The 19,425-nt window shown below is 39.4% G+C and overlaps 1 protein-coding gene across 6 annotated transcripts in view; it reads right to left on the bottom strand.

Moving 5' to 3' along the window:
* Window positions 1-19,425, bottom strand: part of CADM1 (cell adhesion molecule 1) — a 323,803-nt gene that overhangs the window by 54,650 nt on the left and 249,728 nt on the right. For all 6 annotated transcript variants that reach the window (XM_041770934.1, XM_041770935.1, XM_041770937.1 and 3 more), the window contains exons 2-3: window positions 8,275-8,421; window positions 6,363-6,515 (exon numbers count right to left, since the gene is read on the bottom strand). In XM_041770934.1, coding sequence (XP_041626868.1) covers window positions 6,363-6,515; window positions 8,275-8,421 — 300 coding nt within the window. The remainder of the gene's footprint in view (window positions 1-6,362; window positions 6,516-8,274; window positions 8,422-19,425) is intronic.

The following is a 19,425-nucleotide window of genomic DNA, read 5'->3' as shown; positions in this document are numbered from 1 at the left end:
TATTAATGAGATTATCCTTATCTGGAAGGATATGAAATGACCAGTTGTCCCTGAACTCAACCTTTGGGTTTCAATCTTCATATGAAAGATTTTAAAGACAACTAGTAAAGATCAAAAACTTGGGAGTCCCTTAAAAGAATCACTCATCATAAACACATGGAAAACTTGTACTTAGAACCAGTTTCATTCAGTTTCAAATTATATGCAGAGAACTGGAATACAATCACGTCCTCCAATGGATGGGGTAGTAATAAAATCCACTGGATAGGAAGATGTGGTAAGATAGGACATGCCAGTTAATTTGCTCTAATTTTCCCATGTTCTGAAATCTAATGCTCCAGATTTTAGGAAGCAAAGGTGAAAAAGACTATTAAGTGCTTCCAAGTCCATTTGATATGTCAGAATTAAAATCACTCTTCTTTAAGCCTATTAAGCAAATGCAGTGAGATGGTCAGCATAAAATATTTGGGGGCTAAAATGCTGAATATCAAATCTAGAGTATGTAGGATGATGAGGATGGCAAGAAAGCATGTTATCTTTTATGAAACTGAGTTGACGGTGAGACTTCACATCAGGTGCAACCTTACCTCAAGATGGAGCTTCTTGAAATAAAAATCAGTGAGAATATGGAATTCAGCACAGCAAATCTCAGACTATGTGCCCTGACCACCATGAATAAGCAAAGACAGTTTTGAGACTTATGATTAATAAGTTTCTCAACTCAGAAGAGAAACAAGAAATTAAATATGTATAAACATGCCATCCTGATGATCAAGTTGAATAATAAATCTCTGATACTGCTTCAATAAATTATGGGATTAAACCATGTATTTGGGATTTCCAACTGTTGGAGTCCAATGTAAAATTGTGTGTACAGGAAGACTTTTACATTGAATTGAAGCACTTTGAAAATTCCTACAGAGAACGATGGAAAAGGAAAATGATATGTTGCATATGTTTCTCAGCAAGACAGTATGTGGGGTGTGCGTGTGTGGAGGGGCAACTATTAGAGCAAAAGTGGGCCTATTCTTTGTTCCCTGTGTAAAAGGAAAAGAACACATTTGCTCAACTGCATGTGTTGCCAAAGTGATATGGCCAAAATGAGTGGTTAAACATGGCAAAGAACTACCCTGACTTACATTTAAAGAAAAAAAAAGCATAAAGAGATGTAGTCTAACATCCAATTGGGAGTTGCACATCTGTCAGCATTTTAAGAGACACAGAAAGGCAGTGACAAAAGTAAATGGGACGACTTAGCTCGCTATTTCCTGAACGTAGATATTCTTGCCAGATGACAATCAGAATGGTTATAGATTTTCATCACACACACCTCGAGAGTTGGTAGGGAATACAGAGAGACTACAGGTTTTGGACCAACAAATACTACCAAATTCTGAGTGCGGTTATCACAGAAATATTGAAACAAAATGCTATTGCGAGAGCAAATGTCAGAAAAAGAACTGCCCAAGCCTGAAGAAAATAAGATCTTTGTGAGCTAAGAGGAACAAAGTTGAGAGGCAAGATGATGAAACCACCAAAGAATAAAGACCTAGGAATGTGCACCCTGCCACACACACACGGAGGAATCAAAGTCAAACAACAATAATTCCTGTCAAGGTTCAGACAAAAATAAAAGTAGAGTGATGAAAATCATTTCTGGGGGTCCCTGGATGGCTCAGCGGTTTCATGCCTGCCTTAGGCCCAGGGTGTGGTCCTGGGATCCTGGGATGGAGTCCCACATCGGGCTCCCTGCATGGAGCCTGCTTCTCCCTCTGCCTGTGTCTCTGCCTCTCTCTCTGTGTGTGTCTCTCATGAATAAATAAATAAAATCTTTAAAAAAAAAAAGAAAAAAAAATCATTTCTGATGTTGGAATCTGCCATGATGCCCAATGAGAAATGTGACTGAGTGTGGTGACTGAAGAGATAGTATTCGGTCTAAGGAAATTCAAACCGAGTAGGGGAGACTCAGGGAAAGTGGTCCTCTTTGGATAGGACAAAGAGGGCAATGGAGTCCAATGGATTTCAGCTTGCTTGGGTAAGTCTGGAGAAAAACCTTGATGGTGGCTCTGTGGTGACCTGGAAATCTTGACGGGAAGAAATCTAGGAGTTGTTAGAAGGTTCTGGCATGTAGCACTGTCAAGTCTCAGTGGTACCCAGCCTCTAGCACAGGCTTTGTTAGGCATTTGTTTCCTGCGTGTTCCTGAGTTTTTTTTCGTTCATTCTCTCCTTGTTCATGCTGGGCCTCTGAAGACAGCTCAGCTCACCTTATCCCAGGCTTTTCCTACCCGCTGTTAGCTGTTCCTCCTCAGTGGTATTTCTCTCTGTAAGATGGAGGTGGGCATGGAGACGACTGTTTGGCATGCTCTTTCTGCGTTACCACTAACGTTTGCTGGCTCAAAGGAAGGAGGTGGAAGAGCACACATATAAATGAGGCCAGGGGAACACCTAACAATGCCTGTTAGATCTTGTTTGGAGGCTCAGAGCCTGACCAGCAGCAATCCTCTCTGTAACAGATTATCTATTGTTTGGCATTGTCCATGCTGCTTCTTCCTCTCTTGCAACAGATATGACGTCAAGTTCCCTAACCCTTCTGGGGTTGGGGCGGGGGTGGGCACCTATGCTCGTGCTAGGTCCTCAGGTCACGTTCCTGAAGAGCTGACGTCATCTAACTTCATGGCTAAAGTAAATGTGTGGACAACTGCCACATCTTGGAAAATGAAACCAGTGCAGAAAAATAAAGGACTTATTTGTGATGGAGAAGAGCATCCTGAGAAAGAGTGGAGTGATTTTTCCCCCCCAAGTCCACATTGTGGCCAGGGTTTCTGACTTTACTAAGATGAGAAGAAGAAACAGTCAAGTATAGTGGGAGTTGTGTGGTTTGCAAATCTAAAATCAAACCTGATAATGTGAGTCACAATGGTTTATTGATATTCACTATCAAGGTGATGTCTCGGATTTCTTTTTTTAAAAAAGATTTGACTTATTTATTTATGAGAGACACAGAGAGAGGCAGAGACATAGGTAGAGGAAGAAGCAGGTTCCCTGCGGGGAGCCCGACTGGGACTTGATCCCAGGACCATGACGTGAGCCAAAGGCAGATGCTCAATCACTAAACCACCCAGGTGCCCCATGATCTTTTTTTCAAGAGCAAGAAAGCTGTGGAAAATGTAAGTCAGGTGATTTAGGTCTTTCTGGAAAAATGAGGCTGGACAAGAAAAACTTCAAGTTTATTTTGGCCTATTAAGTATCCTGTATTCCCTTCAACTCCACAACATCTGCTCTAATGCAAAAGTGGTTTGTAAAGTATAAAAATCCATTTGTGGGAAAAATGAATTAAAACTGCTACTAACCAGAGAATACACTTATCCGTGCTCTACTAAACAGACACATTTAGTAAAAACCGCCTGCGGCCATTAATGAAAATAACCAAAGATGTATGTAAGGAGGTGCACACAGATGAAAACCTGAATGAAAATCACAGGAGAAAATACTAGAAAATAGCAAAGAAATGTCAAGGTTCTTCTCAGCTAACCTCAAATCTATAAGAGTGCTCATTATAAACATTACGCCTACAACATTAAAAAAATCAGCAATATCAAGATGAGTCACACGTTAATTACAACAAAAGAGGAGTCTTAAAGCTGATCAGTATGTGAAATCTCACTCCAAAACCCTTTAAAATAATTAGGTTCTCCTGTTCCTGGAATCTTAAGAGTGAACACTAATCTTAGAAGGACAGGACTGTAATAATATTAGCTGCTATTATCAGTAACTATATTTATCTTCAAGCGGTGTATTCTCTTTCTTGTTCCACTGTTTCCACGAATACTAGCATAAGAGAGTCCTACGCTACGATCTAGAGAAAGGAACAAACTCGCTAGTGAAAGGAGTGAATGGGGATCCTAAAAGGCACCTAAATGCATGCAAAAAATCATTGGAGAGTTTTCAGTTTTTACATGGATAAGATAATACATGTAACAGAACTAACAAATAACCATCTCTACGTCTTATAATTACGCTGAAATTTTTGCTGAATGCTTCAAACAACTAATAGACACATGCACTAAAATCAGCATCTTCAACCTATCAAGAAGTTTGACAGCTGTGTAAGTATATATGGAGTCCTTTTCAGAGAACCATAGATAGAAGCGAAGATGCTAATAGATCACTCTTCATTCATTAGAATATCTGAAAATTCTAAACCTTAGGAAAAAGGTTTGAATATATGAGTATCAGTGGAAATTGTCAGATTTTGGAATATGAAAGACTCAAACACTGATGACAACAATTTCACTCCGTCAAAGAATCCTAGAGTCAATTCCACAGAAAGAATATTAAATGAATACATAATATCTGCAGAAAGAGCATCTACTAATATTACTTTCAAGTATGTTTAAGTTAATGCTTCTATACAATACAAGCAGGAACCTATTACTTCTAGAATAATCAGACCTCCAACGGGATTATAGGCATAAATGCCTCTTCAAAGTCTAGTGCTGTCATGCTGCCTCCCAAGCACCGGGTATATTCAGTCAAGCTGGCCCAATCCAGCATGTCCGAGAACAAATGTACCAGATTCTGGAAACTGACAGGCAGTCCTGTCACAAAAGATGTTCCCCTTCAGGGGAAAGTCACAAAACGGCAGCATTTGGGATTTTACTGAAAACAACCCAGGCTAAAAGACACAAAGGTTGTGAGATGGAACAGTAGGGTCTACCTCAAAGTCTATGATTCTAGATTTGTACCATGTGCTTTGTAACCCGGGCAAGATGGCTTATCTCTGTTATTATCATTTCTTCCTATGAAAGATATTCATAGTCAAAGGTATATGTAGAAAAAACGCTCTGAAAACTCAGAATGCTGTAAGTATATTTCATTCCATGGCTGTTAGGCTTGGAAAGGCCATAACCAATGATGGGTCAGTGGGTGGATGATGGTCAGCTTGCAATCTGCTTTATTGGAATGAGTCACTGGTTGCACAGTGTTTTCAAATACTTCTGAACAGTTAGGTGGACAGAAAACCTCAAGGCACACCTGCAAAATACCAAAATAACTCATCCCAGTAAAACCTTTTACGCTTATTATTGCTACATGTCTAATACAGCGTAATGCTAAAATTAAAGCAGCCGTGTCCATCTGAAAGCCATCTATTGCTCAACACAGACCACAGTAGGAATTGCGTGGACTGATACGAAACAGGACTTCCTCAAATCAGTATCCCTCCTATCAAGAACATGTATGGAAGCACTAGGGACATGTTTTAGTTTAATGAATGAAAAAATATTTTCCCTTTTACAGCTGTGTTTAAACAAAGTAATGAGGCAGCAGCCCAAAATGTACATCCATAAATACATACATGTTCATACACACCAAGCAGAAACGTCCTTCATATTTATCTTTCCTCCTTAATCTTCATATCATTACACCGAAAAGCTGCACTCTGCCGCCTCAAATAGACTTTGATTCATCATCTTTCTGAAGGTGTAAATCAGAGATCTTGCCTCATGCTAGAGTGTACGTCCTTGAAAACTCAGTTTCAAAAATCAAAATCAGCTGGTGTTATGCACTGGTGTACACATTTGTCCAGAAGGTGACTAATTCAGACCACTGTCAACACAGGAATATCTGCTGACTGTATCAAAATCTAAATAGGGAAATTTAGCTACTGGGATTTTCCTGAAAAATCACAATCTGGTGATTATAACGAAAGACATCCAACTCACTAGAAGTGTCCTTAGCAGCCTGTCAATAGTCCTTGCTTATTATCACCCTTCTCTCACTGGAAGCTCTTAATTCTGTTATGTCCAATGGTTGCAATTTGTGGCAAAGTGTGTGTTCATGGGGTATGATTTTTACAGCATGATCTAGAGTATAAGCAATACACAAGGCAGTAAGTAAAGCCAAAGATAAGGAGATCAACAATATTAAATGAGATGTAACTCAGAAGGAAGAATCATTAAGCAGATTTGATAATCGAGCTCTGCCACAGGGTATGGATATAGCAGCCCACCTCCTCCTCTCCTGCACGGAGGGGGAAGAAATCCCGGCAGTTAGAAGCAACAGCATTTCATGTGGGGAGTGGTTCATTTGAGGGCTCTAAATTCTCTTGATCTTTGCTTCTAAAGCTTGAGGGTTGGAACCCAGGAGCAGGTGGGATCTACAGAGACTGCTGATTGCCATTCCTTAAGAGTGTTTGGTAAAATAGGCTATTTTTAAAATTTAGCAAGATGAGTGGTGATTCTTCCTAAAACAGGTTTGAAGAGCAAAATTTACCATTAACCTCTTCCTTGCTGCCAGAAGCCATCTGGTAGTAAGGGCCACCCTATTCCGTTTCCCAGGTCACTGCCTCACGAGTTTCTTACCCAGCACCGTGATTGTGGTGTAACTTTCCTGTGGGGGGTCAGTGTAGAGCTGGCAAAAGTATCTTCCTTCATCCGAAATTGAGACATTTGTCAGCGACACCTTGAGTTCACTGCTAGAAAAATTCAGCAACTGAAACCTGCTGTCCTTCAAAGCTGTGGAACAAAACACAGAATTACTGATGAGGAGGAAGATGATAGCCCATTTTCCTTACCTAGGGAAGGGAGAAAGGAGAAAGGGGACTCAAAAGGCCTCTATAGAGAAGAAGAATCGAGTACATCTGTGTGTACCTGTTGGGTCCTTCTTTAGACTTCTTGAACTACTATTTTGGGATTTTGCAATAACTGCATGTAGACAAATAACCTTGTCCGAAAGGAAACTGACACACATGGGGGTCTGTGGGTGTATGTGCGTGCACACACACACACACACACCACATGCTCCTTGCTATCAGTTTCCACCACTTATTCATAAATTGTTTCAGATTTTTCTACTGCAGTTCAGTAAAGTGAAAAGAGAAGGATGGGGTGCCTGGGTGGCTCAGTTGGTTAAGTGTCTACTTTCAGCTCAGGTTACGATCCTGGGGTCCTGGGATAGAGCCCTGTGTCAGGCTTCCTGCAGAGCCTGCTTCTCCCTCTACCCCTCCTCCTGCTCATGCTTGCCCTCTCTCTCTCAAATAAATAAATAAAACCTTAAAAAAAACCCCAAAAAACAGAAGGAAAGTGCAGGCTGTAAGCTTCCCCTTTGGGGACTGAAATTTCAGGGAGTAGGACCTTTGAGTTGTCTCTCAAAATCTGATCTTAAAAAAAAAAAAGGCAGTTCCAAATTACGAAAACAAAAATGCCATTATTATTAGTTTCAAAAAAAATGGAATTAAAAAAAACACTTCATAGCATATCAGCCCAATTTAATGTGGATGCACCTTTGCATTTGGTATGGTTGGAGGTAGAGTTGTCCAAAGTCCATAACCTAGGGCTTCCTAGAGCCTAAGACGGCCTACAGTTTTCTAACTACATTCAACTTCACAATAGAAAATGGGTGAGGAAGTAGGAAATCAGTCACCACCAAAGTAATGTATGTGGGCTTTTTATTAATTTTAAATATTCACTTTTAAAGTCCTTAGGTTAATTTTGGCAGAGGCATGATTCATTTACAATGACAAAAATTCACTCTAAGAATGGCTGGCTCCTTTTCTTTTACTTCCCTTCATCTTCCCTCATAGATGTTCCTTAGTTTTATCAACTCTTTCCATAGTTCGTGAATGTTCTAGGGCATTAGGGAGAATGTGAACAAGCAGATGTGAAGGGACATTCCTCGACATCTGCTTCAATTAGGTACCAATGGTCTCAAGGAGCTATTTTTTGAAAAACCCGATTCTTGGTCCTTTTATGCTCTGAGATCCATTTGAACCATTCCTAGGATATACAATTAAGTTTCAATGATTAACTTTTGGGATATTACATTTAGTAAGATTTCAGCACGTGATAACCTCTCTCTACCAGAGGCTATGGCGATAAGAGATTTTGGTTTTGTCTTTATAGGTACGCATTATCTCGGAAACTTCCACCTTCAAACCAAACAGATTACCCTTCAGAACGTTGTATTTTCCTTGCCTTCCCCTATTTGAGTTGTTTGTGTCAGCTAAGTATTTGGGATTCAATTGCAATTCACCTTGAATTACTACAATCAATTCCTATTGCAAAGTAAGACTGCTTTACTTTTAAAAGGGACCATTCAAGGTTTCTATTAAGTAGAAAGATTATGATTGCATGTCTCTTCTTCCCTCTGAAGAATTGACTAAACTTTAAGCATCTAACATTAAATTTAGAAAAGGAGGCTTTGGCAATCTCTTTATCAAGACAACATGTAGGGGAAAAAAAGTTGCCACCTAATGCTACAGAGATGGAAACTTACGCCTGAAGTCCCTGAAATAAATGGTCTGCCTGTTGGGATTCAGCAGTTGAATCACAGAGTCATCACTCTTATTGACTTGGCAGCTGATGGTTGCGACTTCTCCCTCGATCACTGTCACATCTTTTGTAAACAAATTCTGTCCATCACCTTAAAAAAAAAAGAAAATTTCCATCAATTAAAATTTGGTTAATGGCGCAGTTAAAATGAGAGACAAGAAGGGTAATCAAAAATGGGTATTAAGAGCAACATTGGTGTGGTTCCCATCTTTCTTCCTCTGCAGGCCACAAAAAAATGAGCCTGTTAATCCCAGAGAGATCCAAGGACAAAATGCAACTAAGCCTGGAATCAACAAGCTATCAACAGTCGTGATGCCAATGTCCCAGGCTCCAGTATCTTGTACCAGTTAAGGAGAGTGTTGGAAAGGTATGGAGAGGTCAGAGAGCTGACTTTTCTAAGAAGCTGCAGCTCTCACGAATGGAGTAGGGGAGAAGCATATACTCAACCTCAGTTCACATGCCCTTGAGCTAAGCTATTTGGTCGCCTCACAGAAAACTCAAGGGGCCACTTAATAGAAGAAGGGAGGAGGGCTCAGTAAATAATCTCATCTTGTTAGCTGATGTCGACATTCCCAAGGCATAGGCATAGGCAGTTCAGCTGCTTACTGCTTGGGAGTGAGGACCTCTCTGGAGTCCTGGAATCCCAATCAAATCCTGGGAAGCTTATATGTGAGCCTATTACTCTGCTCTCTGAAACTTAGGCCTTCATGACTCACTCAAAGCCCCAGGCAGGCCCGAACCATGCCCCTTCCATAGATCACCCCCATCTAGCCATTTAGACATTATCCCTCAGAACATGTCCAAAAGTCAAGGCTTTCAGATCTAGTGATAGAAGGCTTCTCTCCAGATCTGCTCTCGTTTGTTGCTTTTATGATTAGTGACAGCAGCCAGGGCCACTCATGAATGTCTCCTATGATCCACAGCACAGGTAGAAGAAGAGGAGAATTCAGTTCAAAAGCAAAAGATGAAGTAATTGTGGAAGGCCCTATTCTGCACCAGGCACAGCAGAGGATACAGAAATATAGGGCACTGTACAGGCCTTTCAGAAGCTGCCACGTGGCTGAAAACTGCTATCTACACTTACAAAATAAAAAGCGTAGAGTGGGCAATGGGTGTAATGGTCGATCAGGAAGGGGAGAGGAAGATTGCTTTTTGGCTGTATGATCTCAAGTAAAGTATTTCAAGTCCCTGAGCCAGTTTCTCATCTGCAAAATGGGGACAGTAATTCAAAGCCCTCTCACAGAGCTGTCAGAAGGACTGAGGAAGGTAATAAATATAAAGCATTTAGCACTGTCTAGTTTCTTATAAAACTGAATAAATGGTGGCTGCCATCATCATCTCCATCCTTTCTCTAGTTGTCACATCCCAACATTGATTCGGCAAGTCCATGTGTTGAGTAGTGTGGATACAAGAATGAAGACCCACGGTCACTCTTCCCAAGCTTTCCAGGGTAGATCAGGGTAGTTCATTCACTCCTCCCACCAAAACAAACAAACAACAAAAACAACAAAAACCCCAAACGCAACTTTGCCGCGTTTAGGAACAAAGGTCAAAGATAAATACTATTGCAAGAGAGGAAGACTGTGGGAGAGCATATGCATAGGGATGCAATTAGAATAAATGGAGGATTTCCACTTGCTACTGTATTTCTGCTGAAGGATCCTTTTTTGGCTGGACACAGAGAAGAAGTGTGAGAAGGGTGTCTGAGATGGCTTTAAGCCAAATCCACCTAGAAACAGACTAGCTTCTGATAGAGGACTAGGACGGAAGGAAATAGGAGATAAGGACGAAACTATTAGAACCACAGACAAGCAAAAATTCTTGGTGCTTGAGGAGCCAACCCATGTGAAACCCACCCTTGAGATGATCTCTGATGCAGGGAATTAACTGAAGTGGGAGAATGTAGGTAGTGAGCAGAAGGGGTATATTTTCCCTAGCTTGATCCAGCAGTGAAAGCTCAGTGGCTGAACAATGCTGTGGAATCGTTGCAGAATTTTAAAAAGAAAAAGTGATCAAAAAAAAAAAAAAAACCCCAAAACAACCCTACGAATGAATGCCTATTTTTCCCTCTGTAGATCACTGTGACAAACGCAGAATTCAGAAGCCAGCTGGAGGGAGCAGAGTATTCCCAGATTTGAGAAAAGAACAACGAAAGGGGAATTCCTGCCAATCAAGCATGCTTTTCAAGGTGGTTTGACTGGCTCTGGCAAAAGTATCTACAGGAAGGATGATACCCGTATTTCCTTGGGGTAACCTAATCTAGTAAGAAAATTAAGGAAAAATTAAACTGCATAATTCCAATGCTGTATTGCCCCCTGAAGTCACAGGGCTTGCCTTGAGGAGATTAGGATACCAAGTGGGGTCTCTATCGGGTCGTGGGTAGATTTCCTCTCTCTAAAGATATTTGTTACCAACGTAAGTAAGAATCTTCCATTTATAAAAAGAACCTATGGAAAGGCCACCTAGTGATAGGCCTTAATCCCTTCAATGCCAACCACGCCTTGCAGGTCCTGACCACCATCTTGTGGGTACTGGAACTTAAAAGCCAGTTGCAATTCAACTGGATCCTAATAAAATACTTCCTGTGGAACTAACTGTACCTTTTCATGTTATTCTCTGGCATGCTGGTATATTCTTTCTGGATAGCACCAATATCGACACAAAGTCTATCAAACATTTGTATAGGAGATGAGAACAAAGAGGGGTTGACTGGGATTTTGTGTTTGGCACAAGTAAAGTAATAAAACAGAATCAGAGGGGTTTTGTGTGTTAAAAAGTCTACACATTCTTAATTATTACTTATAATTAGGAAAATAAGACCAGATCACTTTAGCATGTTATGATTAAGTCATTCAGGTAAAATTTCTGCCATCTGCACTGCTCTGGCACACAGCGTACTGTGCAAATCCATGGTGGTATCAAAATCATTACTGCATTATTTTTTCAAATTGCTAAAGCCAACCTCAAATCCAGAGTCTCAAGAAAATGACAGTTCCTAGATATGTTAACATGGTTATAATACTAATGCTAAAAAATTACAAGTGATAATGAAGTATTTTGCTGAAAGAGATCAAAGTGCCTTGGCTGATGGTGGTGGCCCAAGAATGTCACTGTAAAAATCACCAATAAATTACGTGGGTCAGCTGGACAGTTATATTAAATAGAGCTCCATACTTGGAGGCGCCATAGGATGGCTGCAATGGAATAATAATGACCTATTTATTTGAGGCGCCGAATGTGAATGACAGTGATGAAAATACGATTTGTATGTCAGTACTCTTAACTGCCTGAAGCCTTTATGTAAAAATAATTTCTGCTCCCATGCTCAAATATTTCTTCCAAACAGAAGGGTGCACTGTGACTTGATAAATTTCCCCTTGAAATAGATATCATGACAATTAGGTTGTTATAAAACACAACTTGATGTGTAGCAGAAGGGTACAAACAGGCAACGTAGATGCCTTTTTTAAATAATCCGTTTAAAAAAAAACTTGCTGATTTCCTAAAACTCAATTAGCAGATATACTGTCAAGGCAGAAATAGCACATGTTCTGGGTGAAAGAAATCAAGCAGGTACAATATACCACAACCATTAAATAAGGCTGTTAACAGCAAGGTAATTTATTTTAAGGGCGGAACAATGTCTGACATGTAGAGACATTTTTGACTGCTAATTGGTGTATATGGGTACAAGTTTAAGAGACAGAATAAAACTGGATTTTTATTTATACCAGCAACTATAGTCCCTATAACTTCCTCGATTTGCCTTCCAGTTTCTAAAAATACAACTCTAGTGCCAGAGAGGCCCATTCACTCACAAGCAAGTCTCCTGCGGTAAACCAGAAGTTGCTAGGATGTTTATAACAGGACAGAGAAAGCATATTGTCTAAGGAAAAAAAAAAGAATATTTCGATGATTAGTGAAGACCATTTCAGCAGTTGGTTAGGGCTGGAGTGGGAGTGAAGGTGCCGCTGGCTCATAAATCCCCTATTCATTCAATCTTCATTTGGCTTAACTCATAGATTTCTTCTCCAAAACCTCATTTGGTTACAGACTCTATTTCCAGGGCATTACACAAAACACCAGCATTGACTGGAATCTACTTCATCCACGATATGGCCACCTGAAGGGGGTGATGGGGTGAATCTGAGAGCCAGAGCTAAAATGAGAAGCACGAAGGAGACAAACGTTTTCTCTGGTACTAGGCACTGTGCTGCTTGGTTTGCACATGTTTCCCTCTCCAACTCCTGGACTTTTCAATACCTCCACTTTTAAAGTTAAGAACTGCAGACCTGGAGAAATTCAAATAAGTTGCCTAATGTAATTCAGCAAAGTGCCGGAGCTGGTGTTCGAACTCCGTTCCGTCAGCTTCTCTGGCCCATACAGTCTGTACTTTTAACCACCCAACATCAGGATCCGTTGCCAAGGTTCTATTGGCTCCGTCTTGGAAAATTTACTTGTTTTTAAAGAGGGTTATTTCCCTATGAGCAACTTCTGATTTTTTTTTTTTAATTTCCATAATTTATCCAGAACACAATTACACACTTGAAGATGAGAGAGAAACTGTCCTGAATGTAAAACACCTTGTTTACTACGGCTTCTTTCTTTCAGCACTCAGCACACTTTGCCCCTGGAGAATGCCTTTATTACCAGTGCATGGCGGGCATTTGCCAGCACCAAGAGCTCGCCCCCGCTGCCTGGCTGTTAATAAAGAAAGCACTTCATTTACACCAGGGGAGTCTCTCCAGTCAAGTCTATAATAAAAGGGCAAGTCATAGTTAGAACAGAATTTGGTTTATACTATGGCAACTATGTAAACTCTTACTGACACCGAAGAACACAGATGACTCTTAACTGGGAAGACAGTTTGCCCAGAGAAAGAGCAAATAGAGTCCCTTGACCTACTCTGTCAGCAACAAAATCATATTAGGGAAACCTTTTTTTAATTTTCCTTTCCTTCCTCTCCCCTCTGCTGAATGAAAGACTGAATCTAACATGAAATCAGCACAATCAGGTTGTCTAAATAGGCAAAAGCCAAACCAAAAATACAGACTGTAAAGCAAAACAAAACCAAAACCTCCCCAAATGAACAAACCCTGCCAAAGATCAACGTAGTCATTAACTTCAAAGAGTCACCATAGTTCTTGAAATTCTGCACTAATTAAAGGCTAGGGATTATTAATTCCCCAACTCCAACAGATATCTAAGTTTCAACTTTCCAAAGAGTCACGACACTTGTTCTTGAAAACCTTTTTTTATTGGTGAGTCCTCTGTGTCTTAAATTAAGTTTCAAATGGCTTTTCCTGCATTCTCCTTTCTGTGGGATCCCCATTTTTATAACCGTATGTTTTTTTTTTCACCGTAAGTTTTTTTTTTTATAACCATAAGTTAGGTATGTGCCCAACTTGAAAGAACCACCCTTACTCCCTAGCCAATAAAAACCATCACTGAGGGAGGCCCCACAATTCCTGCTAACATTTTAGAGCACTAGAAATAAGTATGGTTCAGGAAAAGAAAAAAAATTAAGATTCTGTTGAAAACCAGAGGGAAAAATCTTTCTAGCTGCATATGTTCCCCCAAGTCAATGTAAACACAGTGTTCACTACAAATCATTAACAAAGCCATTAAGATTTGATTTCTATCTAAGCAATTATTGTCAGCATATTTTGTACATTTCCTTTAAAAGACTCAATCCTATCTTTCAATTCATTAAACTGTTCCTTGCATTTATAGCATTTTATATCAAATCAGAAACCTATTTGAATTAATAAGAATTACAGTAAAAGTAATTTGAAAATAAATTATTTGAAGTTCAAGCCACGAAAGCTTTTGATGAAAGAGTTTAGTCCCATTCAAATATTACAGTGGCGTTTTTAGTCATCCAAAGGGCAGATGAGAGACAGTGAGAACCAGTGTCCAAAAAGATGAGCCCATCAACATGCATTAAGGTTAAGGGCTAGACCACTTCAACATAAATATAATTCTTTATTTCAAAGAGAGGCGATACTTCAACCTTTTGTGAATACTTGAGTATTTATTTAAAATCAAAAGCATTCAATCTGTCTGCTGTTTACAAAGCTTCTCTTGACCTTTTTGATCCTCATCCATGTTTTGCTATCTCCAACGGTTAAGTTGAATGTGTCAATTGTCTGTTCCAAGGGCTGTCTACTCGGTGGTCCAAATGATTACCAATGTGAACCCCGTAGCTCATAAAGCTTGGAGCTAAAATAAACCAAAACGACTCCACAAATAACTGAGTGGGCTAGAGTATGTAACATCGACCAAAACATTTCATTTGTGTCACCTTCTTTTTCACAGAACCCTTACGAGATTAAAGGTCAACAGAACTGAAAGGAACCCAGGGATTAATACTTTCATTTCCTAGATGAAGAAGAGACAAGGGTCTAGGGAGGAAAAACACCCAAAGTCACATGGCGAGCAGGAGGCCCTGCCAAAGGTAGAGGCTACTATTCCTAATGGGCCACACCAAAGTATTTCTGTTCTTAGCTATTACTTAATAACATCTATTGATTTGTTTCTAATTACAAAAGCAATATATGTTCGAGGTTTTTGATTTTTGTTTTATTTTTTAAGTTTTGCTTTACATGTAGTATTTAGAACACTGTATCTTTATGGTTCGGAGATGGTCAGGATCTCATTAAGAATCTCCTGTAATATAATTACTGTTGTGGCACTTGAGCTTATGGAAGGAAAAAATATTGAATTTAATCTAATCTCCTTTTATAATCAGTAAAAGGTGAGGCAAATTTTTGAACGGCAAGTTAAAGAGTAATCTTCCTCAGTGCTGGTTTTTTTCTTCAATTAAAACTGTTGATTTCCCCTGAATACAAAACGAAAAAATATCATCTGACACAACATTAAGCTATTCATGAATATTCTGTATACACATTCTTGTTTAGTTGACTAATGGCAAATGAACGCTCTCTATTTTAGCTTAAACACATAGTATAGGTATGTTTGATTAGCATTGAATTCCAAAAGCTGATTACTATGCATGCTTTGATTATGTAATTACATAATAGAGTATAATGGCTCCTTTGGAGTCATTATGATCTATATGGCAAATATGTTTCAGTTTTGCTATAGTTTAAATACACGTTGAGATGACAGCTCATAACAAGGCTCCACTTTTCAGTCTGATCAGCTAAATGGGCATTTCCCCATTCATCCTAACATCTCCTTGACACCAATTAAGGCCTATTGTGTCAGGCTGCATACACTCTGAGAAATTCCCTTTGTTTTCTTGGCATTCAAAAAAGGACATTAATTTTAAAAGCTGTATTAAGCAAAAGGCCTGGTTCAAAAAAAAAAAAAAAAAGGCTGAAATTCCATCCTTCATCCACCCTTTGAAAGATCTGCAGGGAATCACATCTAGTTCATCAATCACTGCTCAGACAACCACAAGGGGGTTAAAGATGGAATTTCACCTTTAACTCCAAAATGCACATGAAGGGAGACCAGCCAAGAATATTGATGCTTATGGCAGTGGCTGGCCACTATGCGTTCAGCTCAGGGTCTAACTGAACATCAACCATGCCGAGTTACACAAAGGTCCAGTTCTGCAAATCTCAGGTCTTGCAAATCCCTTACATTTTGAAGCTCCTTTTGGAAGGGGTAGCTGTAAAGCAGCACTGCCAGATTTTACCTTCCACAGCTCCATGCCTAGCTTTTGATGGATCTAAGGCCAACAAAATTTACCTACTGAAGGGAATTTGATAATTCCGCCACCAACTCAGAAACTAGAAAGTAGTCATGTTTTAAAATAGGATACACGTTACTGCAAAGAATTCTGTAAAATTTCTCTTGCCCCCATGAAATCCTTTAATCTTACACTCCCCTTCGTTGGCAAGAAGAGCTGTTTCTGCTTTTCTCTTCCAAGAGAATGATCCCGCAATACCATGCCAAACCAAAGGTGACCGGAGTCTTAACTTGAAAGACTAATAACCATCAGGCTGTTTTTACCTTTGTGTCTACTACTTTTCAGCATTAGGGCTGAAGAACGGAGGTCAAGCACAGTCCAATTGGTATTTACATATAGGATGAGAATCTCTTTTATGAAAGGAAACATTGATTAGAAGTGTGAAAATGCTTTTCAAGGAAGATCAGGACAAAAGAAAGTAGTTACAGCGTCTGTGCCTGTACTGTTTCGATTGTAACCATCACACGAGCTGCTTTGCTTTTAAAAGACAGCTCAATAGGACTTTTTAATCAGAGCCCCCAGCACTAAACCGGCCAAGCCATTATGATGCTTAAGGCCCAAGCTGCCGGATCCTATAAAATGTAAAGGTGCAATCCCCTTTGGGAGAATGTTTATCAGGAGTGATACCTATCCATTAAAGACTAGAATCAGTTTTTCCACTAAATTTCACTTAAGAAAGCAAGGGGCAATAAAAGAAATGAATATACAAATAAACCATACAAAAGAATAATAAACACTGAATCCTTCGGCTCTGTACATGGAAAGGTGAACATTCTAGGCTTTTTCTCCATTAACTCCTTTTCAGAAAGGAGGGAGGAAAGCCTAACCCTGAAGAAAAACTCTCTCCAGTGGACACATTTTGTGAGGATTTAAAAAAGGAGCCCCCAAAGTAGAGAAGTCACTTTTATTTGCTGGCAGGATGGCATTCAAATCACCTTGCCAAAGAGTCATTCTAAGCCTGCTAAATCTGCTTAGAGGCTCTTGGGAGAGAGGGGGCTTTTAAAAAATATTCATTAAAAACAAAAACAAAACAAAACAAAAAAACAAAAACCAAACACCATCGTCCAACTTGGACTTTGGAGAAGGACAATCAGAAGACAGAGGCTTCTTACAAAACTAATTGTGTTGGCAAAGCAAGTAGATTCTTCTCAATGGATTTGATTCTGTGATGCTCGTTTATGGCAAAAGAAGAATAAAAGAACAGTTTTAGACTGAGCTACTCCAGTAGCAATTCAAAGCTGGGTGGTATTCCAGCATTTCAAAATAGATTGTTCCTCTTAGACGAAATGTGCTGAAGGCCAACTGTTGATCTTGTGCATCAACCTCTTTGCTAATGAACTGATAATATGAGATTATATTCCTGGGGATATATCAAATAATGGCTATGTAGAGTGAGAACTCATCTCGTAAAAATTCTGCTATCTGTGTGCATGGGCTACTGGGGAAGAAAATCACATTCTGAAGGGAGGAATCCTAAAGACAGAAGCTGGGAGTCTACAAACCACAGGCTCCCACACCCTCCAACATTGTGGTCATGTGTCCCAAAGTTAGCTCAGGCCTGGGGTAACGGGAATAGACAATTTTAATTCACAAATAGAGCTATCCATTTTCCCAAACCACATGCTATTCATAGCTAAAGATTTACATGATTAAAACTCAAAATACATACTGATGTGTTTGGAAACCACAAAGGAAGATACAAGTACTAGGTTCTATTATTCCTGAAAAGACTCAAGGCAACTTGGACTTCTCTTACCCCAGAAGACTTATTAGCAGCCAAACCATTTATAATGTTATACATCACAGCAGCCTCCGGTGAGCCATCACCCTGTAAGAAAATATAATGTTGTCTTCTTTTCTAATCAAATGAAAAATCTAGGATTTCAAGGCTATAGGGATGGCTGACTCCGCGGTGCTTGCTTTTCTGTAAGTGACACTTGTCAATGCCCCTAAGTCGTAAGCTGATTAGAGATGCAGATTGTCTACAATACTTGCTGTTACCAGCTACTCCACTATAAAGTTCTTTAAATTGAATTTTCTAAAAAAAATAAATAAATAAATAAATAAAAATAAATAAATTGAATTTCCTCAGAACCCCAATCTTAAGTCCCAATGGGAAGAGCCAATGTGTTTCCCTTATTTTTTATCCTCTGATTTTAAGCAGCTAATTTAATATCATTTTCCCTTTGATAAGAGGTACCATGATTAAACTTAGGTCACTTTTTGCTTGAACTCACTAAAAGCTGATTCTTCTTTTTTTTCTTCACATTTGCCTCCAGGATATCAAAAGACTAACAATAAGATATTTAAAATCACAAGGCTATAACATGTAACAATAATCGCTACACACAGGGAGGAAGAGGGAAGGGAGTGTTTTTCTCCTAGTCTGGAGGCAAGAGAAACAAATTATTTTTTCTCCAAAGTGTTCATTATTATTTAAAATTTTTTTTTAATATCTAGAAAACTCCCACTATTTCTGGAGGGAGTATTATTTTAATCATTGGCATAACAACAGCTAATATATTTCTAAAATGTTTTCTATGTGCCAGGCACTGCCTTTTTTTTTTTTTTTACATTATCTCATTTAACCCTCAACAACCCTGTGGGTTTCATCATTTTAGTATCACCCCCTTTATACAGATGAGGAAACAGATTTAGGGAGCTTAATTAAGTGGCTGGATACCTGAACCCATTCCTGTTTAACTCTAGATCTGGTGCTATTGACAATTACACGATATTAATGAGGCTTTAGATGCCAAAGCACAGAAGGGAAGTGTTAGAAGAATCTACTGTATCTCATTTATATGATTTAGGAATAAAACTAAAGTCAGACTCTCCGCAGACAAGGGAATGTGAAGCCTACCAGCAATCAGGATGTTCTAATATACGACCCTGGTAAAAATGAGCTCTATCACCAGGGTCTAAACACTGGCTCTTCAGTATTTAGAGGGTAGATGTCTGTTCTACCAAATGATCTGAACTCAAACGCAGCTCCACTGCAACTTCAGGCATTTACAATATCTGCTTCAAGGGCGTTCATTAGTATTGACAACTTACGTGACTGAAATTTGGCTGTATTAGCAAGTCTCTCTCTACATCTCATCGTTCATTTTATCCTGCCAACAAGAGCCATTGAAAACCTTCCAAATTTAAAGCTTAGAGCCGACAGGACAAGCAAGTGAGGATATCACTTGGAACACATCAGATATGGACTCAGAGAGGATGTCAGCTTCAACTGACATTACTACAGAAACAGAAAACGAGGGAACAGGAGGGATCGGGGTTTCAGATTCTCATTCAAGAGAGTACTCCGAGTGTGTGTAATATGGTTTGTGCAAGCAACAGCTGTAAGTCCATGATAATCATCACGCTGAA

This window comes from Vulpes lagopus, chromosome 10 (genome assembly GCF_018345385.1).
Source record: "Vulpes lagopus strain Blue_001 chromosome 10, ASM1834538v1, whole genome shotgun sequence".
Taxonomy (NCBI): Eukaryota; Metazoa; Chordata; class Mammalia; order Carnivora; family Canidae; genus Vulpes; species Vulpes lagopus.
The sequence above is the reverse complement of the archived record's forward strand: the minus strand, read 5'-3'. Positions and strand labels throughout refer to the sequence as shown.